The 8,380-nt window shown below is 35.0% G+C and overlaps 2 protein-coding genes across 2 annotated transcripts; one reads left to right on the top strand and one right to left on the bottom strand.

The window, feature by feature from the left end:
* Positions 1–399: 399 nt before the first annotated feature.
* Positions 400–1,772, top strand: LOC125821713 (uncharacterized). Its single transcript, XM_049501098.1, has 4 exons — positions 400–540; positions 635–686; positions 752–819; positions 1,226–1,772. Exons 1-4 carry the CDS (start codon positions 400–402, stop codon positions 1,727–1,729), a joined length of 765 nt encoding a protein of 254 aa, XP_049357055.1. The 3' UTR covers positions 1,730–1,772.
* An 81-nt stretch (positions 1,773–1,853) lies between these two features.
* LOC125821711 (pumilio homolog 24) lies at positions 1,854–7,441 on the bottom strand. The gene is made up of 17 exons (XM_049501097.1): positions 7,140–7,441; positions 6,888–6,941; positions 6,305–6,366; positions 6,106–6,187; positions 5,883–6,006; positions 5,205–5,288; positions 4,902–5,016; positions 4,380–4,530; positions 4,187–4,300; positions 4,021–4,092; positions 3,810–3,860; positions 3,682–3,732; positions 3,467–3,574; positions 3,204–3,359; positions 2,930–3,004; positions 2,407–2,654; positions 1,854–2,324 (listed from the first exon to the last, which is right to left on the bottom strand). The coding sequence occupies exons 1-17, from the start codon at positions 7,341–7,343 to the stop codon at positions 2,213–2,215; spliced, it is 1,863 nt and encodes a 620-aa protein (XP_049357054.1). The 5' UTR covers positions 7,344–7,441; the 3' UTR covers positions 1,854–2,212.
* Positions 7,442–8,380: the final 939 nt, after the last annotated feature.

Genomic DNA, 8,380 nt, shown 5'->3' with positions numbered 1-8,380 from the left:
AATACGTCTACTTCAATCCATTAGTCAAATAATGTGATGGCACGTGTCAACATTAGAAACAGTAAGTAAATCAGTCAGTAATTATGTATAGTAGCTCACCCTAGCTACCTATTAATTTCTTTTTTCGCCCCACCAACTGAACCACTTTTGAAAAAAAAAAAAAAACTGTGCGCCATTCATTTTCTTAACCGTTCCACCCATTCTTAAATTCATTAACTCTCAAGTTTCATCTATACATATTCCATCTCTAATAATAATGAAGAATCATCATTGCATTTCAATACTCTTAATTTTACAGATTCAATTTTTTTTGCATCAATATTGCATTTGAAGTTGGTACACATACATACATACATATTGAAGTACTAATCACATTGCTTAAGAATTAATTAAGTAACCATGGGAAGAAATTGTGGAAATGAAGCAAAATGGGAATTGGCATCAGAGATTTGTGATCTGTCTAAAGGTGTTCCTTGTTGTTCTCATCGATCTCTGTGTACTATAGATTCCGCATTCATAGACTGGTATCTTCTTCTTGACGTACGCCTCTTTATTCATATATTATCTTTCTGTTTTCTGTATTTGGGTGAGCTTAATTTGATGGTTGTGATTTACTTGTGAGTTGATCGATCAGGTGGATGAGGGTGTTGGAGTAGATGTGATTAAGCAGCGATATCGTAAACTAGGTACTAATTTGTATTTTCAAACTCTGTTTTTCTTATAATTTGATTTGATTTGATTTTGATTGTAGCATTGCAGCTTCACCCTGATAAGAACAAACATCCCAAAGCTCACATTGCATTCAAGTTGCTTTCCCAGGTACCTAGGGCCTAGCCATATATATCAAAATTTGGTACTCCCTCCGTCCCAATTTATGAGATATTTTTCAAATTTCAAAATTCAAACAAGTCTTTTCATTATGATTGATGTTAGGGAGAAGTCGATTCACCAACTTTAAACAAGTATTTTTGATACGGTCAATACTAAATTGTTGATTGGATAAGTACACGATCAATCCACTATACGTGCAGGATGCAAAAAGCAAAAAAGTTATGCTTGCATTTCAAGGTTCTAAGTACATAATAGTAGTTAGTTATACATGAATTTGAAGTGGAAAACAAGACTAATGAATAGTCCTTGTTTCCTTATCTATGCTTCTGAATAATTAGCTATCATTACCCATTTTTGATTTATTACCAAAAGCTCTCATCTTGTTTTGGTACAGGCATATGTTTGCCTGACGGATGAAGCAAGCAGAGAGGCTTTTGAAACAGACAGAAGAAACCACACATGCCCAAAGTGCTCCATAAAATCAACTGAAGAAACACCTAGACATACAAATGTTGCACAAGTAGCCAAAACATTTCCTCCTCCACATAAGGCACGGACAGTTTCCAGAAGCATTTCACGGCGTGTTAAAGAACTTAAAGCCAGATTTACTGAAGAAGTTTCAGTAATAAACACCTGCTTGAAGGCGAAGTCTTCACTATCTACTTACTCAATGAACCAACCTCAGACTTTCAGAAGAAGAAATGAGACACCGATCTTCAACCCATCGAATTATGAGTTACAAGGTTATCCTCATCCTAGCAATTATAGGAAGTTGCTTCATAGATTTCAGGAAAGAAACACTGACAAACATGTTTCTAGCTACCCAGTGTTTGAGCCCAGATCAGAAAAAGAAGCCTATGTACATAGAACCAGCTCTAAGAATATGTTCTACAACTAACAGTTGTTATGCTTCTATTCTATGATGCACCTTTCAGGTTGTCTAATGACTCATTACTGTCTTTTCCTGGCAGTGTTTGGATCATACCGCACTGAAAAATAAAACTTACAACTAGCAAATGACGTTCCCTTAAAGTTTTCAACTTCTTCATATCATAGACAAATCAGAGTTCAAATACCTGTAAAAGATGTGTTTTAATGATTAAATAAAAGAAGGGCTTTACTGAATATTAGGAAACAAAGCAAGATTTTAACAGGCCAGAAGTGTTGTTCCATATCTTTATATATGGTATAAAAAAGAACTCTTTTGTTGTATCACCTATTCATTGACTTGATAGAAAACTTCACCATTTGAGTGTGGGCATTTTTTCCAGGAACTCGTCCAAAGCATTCCTTGATCTAATAATAACCTTGGGACGCTTCATTCTTAGATTGTTTTAACCAGAAGTTCATCCTCATTGTAGGCTCATTCTGCTTTAGGAGATCATTTGGCTAATTTGAGGATACCATCATCTACCAATGGTTGCACTTCCTTCTTCACAAGCTTGTGTACCATAGCACTTGAAGTTTCCAACAATGCACTAATTACTTTCGCACTGCAAATTGTAAAAGAAGTCAGAAAGAAGTTGTTTCTCTGCAAATTTGATTGGAAGGAGGAAATGTGTTCAACCAACCAACCTGTGGCCTTGAGCCCAAATTGAACATTTTCCTTTCAGCGCTTTTTCATACAAAGTGCAAGCAAAAGAAGGGGAGTCCAAGATCAGTTTTCTGATGGTCCTGCTAGAATGGAAGTGTTCAAAGAGATGTTGTTCATCTGACCCCTCCATTTTAGGATGTGCTGCCAGAGATGCTATAACACCATGTAAGGTTTCCAACTTTCCATCTAAAGTTGGACTAAGGATGCTGTCAGCACCTCCCATGGCAACCTATATCAAACCAAAATGAGTGGAACATCTAGATTTAGCATGTTTAAAGCACTAAAGACAGTCATATTTCCAGATTAAGTACAGAGTGAGTTTGAGATGAAGTGGGTCAACATGTAATGTCACAACCCAAAGTTTATTAACTATGAAGTCTAAAAATAAAATAAAAGGAGGCACAGTTCAGGAAATACATCCAACATTTGTTCAGGACATAGTGGTACCTAAAGGTTATGATACATTGAAAGTACAACAATTTTATTAATCAAACAGGATAATACCTCATATATGACATCTTTACCGAAGTTTGATCTTAGCAATTCCTCAGCCATCTCACAACATGCATCAATGAGTTTCTGCATTATTGATCAGGAATGGCTTGGTAAAGGGGATAAAGGTGAGTGTGTAAAGGAGGGGAATACAAAATTCATTTTATAAAGGATGTGGCTGAAGAAAAGGATCACAGAAAGTGAAATAGGCAAGGCAGCAAGCTTGATAACTGAGAACAAGAAATAATTCTATAGATATCTGAATGAGAAAATAGAAAACATTGACCTCAGCTAGCCCACTATGGACCAATAATTCTTGCCGCCTTGTAAGAGGATCCTTCTTTCCTCCTTCATTCACAAGTGAACTCTCGGTGACATCAACATCTTCTTTACCAGCTTCACCAAGCCCTGAAGTTTCTGTTTCATTTACTTCTGATGGGCTCTATCAAATTGTAAGATAAAACAATGATTAAATTTAGCTGCACTGCTTACAAGGTACTTTTTTTTATAAGATGATAACTGTAATTTCAAGAAAAGCTTAAAAAGTACCTTGGTGACGAGCGAAGGAACAGATGAACCAAGGGCTGCGAGCTCATCAGGGCTGAAATGGCGCGAGCTATTTGGATGCAGTAATTGCAACAATGGGCGCCTACCATTCTGTGACAACAACCACAATTAAAAAAAAAGCACAGGATACATACACAAAAGTTGATTGGGGGGGGGGGGGGGGGGGGGGAAGTTTTCTACACCAATGAAGGACGGACCTGATCTGAAAGAAGCTCCTTCAGAATTCCTTCAAGCTCACGAATGATGACCTGCAAAGAGGTCAACCTGACCAGCTTTAAAAGTAGAACTCTTTGATAACAGATTAGGAAAAGCAGCTGGAACAAACCTTTGATAGAAGTTTTGTGTCATCGACAATTGAAAGGATGGAGACAAGCACCTGAAAGTTATTGAGAACAGAAGCTGTGAAAATAATAGGAGCATAAAGGTACTAATAAATGAGAGAAGGTGCAAGGATGAAGACTGGTAGTATCTGAAAGAAGGCACGATGGATGCAAATAGACCAAAGCATTTAGAAAATGCAAGAAAAGCATACTTACCAAAGCCCCACATTTATCACGTGCTACCTTTCCAACCTTGTCTTTCATCCCTTTGATGATCTTCTTCCGCTCCTAAAACAGGAAAGTCCAAATGGCATTTGAAATCCGTTCACTAACAGAAAATCCACTAGGACAAGTTTAAGACATATAAAGAATGCTCAAAAACCTTTGCGCTCCCATGTTTGATGCAGAATATCCCAATCTTGGATCCATCCTTTGTGTGAATCATCCGAACAAGGTCTGGACTTGACAACTGCTGGATTATTTCTGCAGCAGAAGTCTTGGAACAGACTTAAATTTAGAGAGGGATGTTCACGATAAGCCAACTCATTAATACCTCATTAAGGTTTCTGAGGTACCTTATCAGCAATAGTTAAGTACTCCACAAGTGCCCTGTGTATAATTGAGTGGTCCAGTATCCCTTTCTCCATAATAGGCTGAAGTACAGAGGTCATGTGCCGTATAACTGAACCCTTTTGAAGCTGTAGGTTGGATATAACGTCAACTAGCCTGGAAGTATCATAAAATGTGAATGGCAGCTAAATTAGGAAATCAATGCATTCATTAAGTACAAATATGAATACAACGTAAAGTATATTTATCGAAAAAGAATCAACATGAACGCATCAGTTTTAACACCAAATTTTGCTATCAATACACATAGTAAGGTGATTAGCAATTTAATGAACAATATCAGATGAAGGAGCAACAGTAAGGCGATATTTAAGAGAAAATGTCAACCAGAGTAAAACAAAAAAATATCATAAGTATATCCTGTTGAAGAAGAAAAAACATGTCCCAAGCTGACATCACAACCTAGAAAACTTTTAAATTGTCTAAAGTACGCATGCAGCATGCTGTCACTAACAGCTAGGAATTACCTTGCTTCCTTCGCTGAGATCAAATCTTTGAACAACTGAAGCTCTGGGGAATACAGCTCCATCAGAAGAGTTTGTTTTTGAGCTGCATTTCCCAACTGATAAGCATGTTCAACAACTGCAATAGTAAAACCAGTGTTTTATTAAGGGAATTACTGGAAAGAAACCTTTCTCCCAAAATTACAGCTGGCAACAGCTAATGAACTGATTTTTAAACAGAAAAGTAGGATCGAGCAAAATAGAACGAAATCTGTGGCAAAAAATTAATCAAAACCAAGTTCACAGCAATAGGACAGGTCATCTTACCAAGTGAACCAACCATATGCCTAAGAAGAGTAGCAACATGCCCATGAAGAGCAGAAATAAATAGTGCCTGCTGCTCTTTGGATGCTGCAAAGCACAAAAAAAATGTCAAATAAAGGACAAATAAGATTTTTTTTTAGTTAATAAAATTGCTCGGAAGTATAATTAGTACCAGTGTTTTCAAAAACGTTTTTGGGGCGAGTCTCGGGGCGGGGCGTACCAAAAACGCTCCGGGGCGTAAATTAAAGACGTAGATCCATAAGGCGTAAGTTCTAAAATTTGAGGCGTAAGCCTCAAACATAAAAACGCAAGTCTTGGGCGTAAAAAACGTAGGCCCGGGTGTTTTTAATTTTTATTTAACCTTTTTTGCTTTAAATCATAGTTTTTATTATTAGTGTAATGATATTTCTCAAATAGTATAATACTTTTTTTCTTTATAATGATTATTAATACTTATCTCAAATAAACATAATTTTTTATATATTATAGGTTATTTATAAAAAAATATTATTAAAATCATTGAAAGGTTTACTTTTGCTTATTTTATTAGTAATAAAACTAAAAAACTGAATATAGATGAGAATACGCCCCGTAGATCCGTGGGACTTACGCCCCGTGTCTCGAGGCTTACGCCTCGCCTCACGCCCCTGCCTTTTAAAACACTGATTAGTACAAAATTACCATTATCAAGCATCTTTGTCACCAGATGAACTGCATAGGTATTGGTAGCAAGAGTGATAAAATGAGGTCGAATCTCCACAAACACAGCATTCCTTTCATCTTGTGTACAATGTTTCACACAAGTCTATTAATAACAAAAAAAAGTGTTAGCAAAAGAGTTGGCAAAACCATTAGGAGCATCATAAATCCTTGTCATTAACAAGAAGAAGAGGGAGGATAGAACCTGAAGAACACGAGATGAAACATGGGAGCTTGCTATTTCAGGGATCTTCCCTTTCATTTTCTTCAAAGCATCACTCACCAATCTGCATCAATGGATAAAAAGAATAAAAGACGTTATAAAGACCAAGTGACAAATAAATTACAATCTTCCAGCAAGATTCAGAATCAACTCAAATGTTTGAAGTTGTATGACAGCACACCTCGATCTTTCTTCTTTCGCAATATTTCGAGTTCTCATCTTCTCCCATAGTGATGCTAGCTCCTATTATAAGACCAGTGGATGAATGCCAAAGTGAGCATATCTAGATAACACAAACAGTTTTGCAAAAACAAACAATCAACTAGCAGAGTATTCATGAAGTCATTTAAGGTGGAGGCACCATAGTGATAAACATTTAACCTCTACACAAACATACAATGCTAAGCTGAAATATCAAAGCTGAGGTCTGACAATCCCAAATCCAAAGAAAAGTGCAAATTTTTTAACTGTAATATCAAGAAATATTTCAATTCAAATGTTAAACACAGATCAAATCCAGTTTCCCACCTAGTCTTTTTGTAAATTCAAGATATCCTTGCATTTCCGATAAATGGGTCAATATGTCGATTTCACTAGGACAATAGAGATGGAATAAAACATATTTAAGAAAAACAACAAAAAATGAAAAGAAGTACAATTGAGCATGCTGTCTTTCAGCACAGCGATTGGAAAAGAAAAAATAGCTTGAGAACATTTTCAGGAGCACTATAAAAGCAACTAAAAGCTTTAGAAAAATGCAGTACTTGCTCCAATGTGTAATGCTTCTTCCTCTTCTTCTTCCTTGCTTCAGCTAGCTCCTGCAGTAAAACCCCATTACCAATATATCAAGCAAAAGAAGATTTAGCAGCTAAAAATTATAACTTTTTCAACAGAACTATGGGCGACATCACCAAACACTTAAACAAGCAAAAAAACAATTTCGGAACTGAAATTTCAACCTTTTAACCATTTGAATTCCCCCTTCACCAAAATTTTGGACAGAAATATTGGCATACCTTTGCCTGTATACGACGCTCTCGCTTGGATTCAACTGGGACATGAGGCTTGGGTTGTTGTTTCTTATCTCCCAGCTGCTTTATCGATTTATGGGGTTTCTTCAGAATCTTGTCCGTTGATGATTTCAGTTTCTTCGGAGCTGATTTACCTCCGGCTGCTGGTGCATGCTTTCGCTTTTTGGAATCGTCTGGTTTTGCCGCCATTGTTGTCAAGTGTTGAGTTCTGCGTATTGGGGTTTTGCAAGGGTTTATAGTTTGTGGCGCTTTTGCAGACTCGTCTTGAACCCTAAAACTTAGAAGCTTTTAAAAATCTGTTTTCTTCAAGTTAGCCTTTTTATTTTATGGCATTTTTTTAGTATTTGTTAGGGTGTATATAGTATATTAAATTAGTAATTATACATTAGTTATGCTTATGCTTAGATTATTTTTAATATAATATATTTTTGAATTTTGATGGACAATTATATCTTTAATCATATTAATACATGCATTAAAATTCCTTGCATAAATTTTCATGTATTAGTTATGCGTACATAAATATTTAATATGGAAAATGGCCAAAAATATCGTTCAACTATTTGAAATAGATTAAGTAGGCGTTTGGTCATGCGATATCATATCATATGAAATCATAAGATGAAATCAACGTTTGGACATGCGATTTCACACTAATTTCATATCATGAGATGGAGTTCCATATTCTTCAAAAATCATGATTTGGAATTTTTCAAATACAAAAATTGATCCACAAGTTTATATTTTGTTTAAACAACCTCATATTTATATCTAATAGCCATTTATTTCATATGTAAATAAAATTTATAATCATATCATAATTTTTTAAAATTTATAATTATCACCAACATAAAATTTATTATTACTTTAAATCAATTCTTACTTTATCATTTATATTCATCAAATTCATTATTTTTTATCAAATTTATTTTTCAACCAAATTTCTTACTACTACTTTAATGTTAGAGGAACGAATAACGAAACTATACGACATAATAAAAAAATAGTTTTTTCATCTACATTGATTGAACAAGACTGACCGCAATGGCTTTGTAATAATTTATTATGCGATTTTACAAAATTTTATTTATTTTGTAAGATTGAATAAATAGTTGGGACTATTTTAATAATTTTACAACTTATGAAATTTTTGTGTTTATGAAAAAATATACAACACAAAAACTTCAAATCGAATGTTCAAACAAACTTCAATTTCATCTTATGAT

Source organism: Solanum verrucosum, unplaced genomic scaffold, assembly GCF_900185275.1.
Source record: "Solanum verrucosum unplaced genomic scaffold, falcon-dt-bn FXZP01000213.1, whole genome shotgun sequence".
In the NCBI taxonomy this organism is placed as follows: Eukaryota; Viridiplantae; Streptophyta; class Magnoliopsida; order Solanales; family Solanaceae; genus Solanum; species Solanum verrucosum.
The sequence above is the reverse complement of the archived record's forward strand: the minus strand, read 5'-3'. Positions and strand labels throughout refer to the sequence as shown.

Coding starts and splice junctions, on each gene's coding strand:
- LOC125821713 (XM_049501098.1), top strand. CDS start 400: ATGGGAAGAAATTGTGGAAATGAAGCAAAATGGGAATTGGCATCAGAG. Junction 687..751: donor GCAGCGATATCGTAAACTAG/GTACTAATTTGT, acceptor TTTTGATTGTAG/CATTGCAGCTTCACCCTGAT. Junction 820..1,225: donor CATTCAAGTTGCTTTCCCAG/GTACCTAGGGCC, acceptor GTTTTGGTACAG/GCATATGTTTGCCTGACGGA.
- LOC125821711 (XM_049501097.1), bottom strand. CDS start 7,343: ATGGCGGCAAAACCAGACGATTCCAAAAAGCGAAAGCATGCACCAGCA. Junction 6,007..6,105: donor TTTCATCTCGTGTTCTTCAG/GTTCTATCCTCC, acceptor TGTTATTAATAG/ACTTGTGTGAAACATTGTAC. Junction 2,325..2,406: donor ATTTGGGCTCAAGGCCACAG/GTTGGTTGGTTG, acceptor TACAATTTGCAG/TGCGAAAGTAATTAGTGCAT.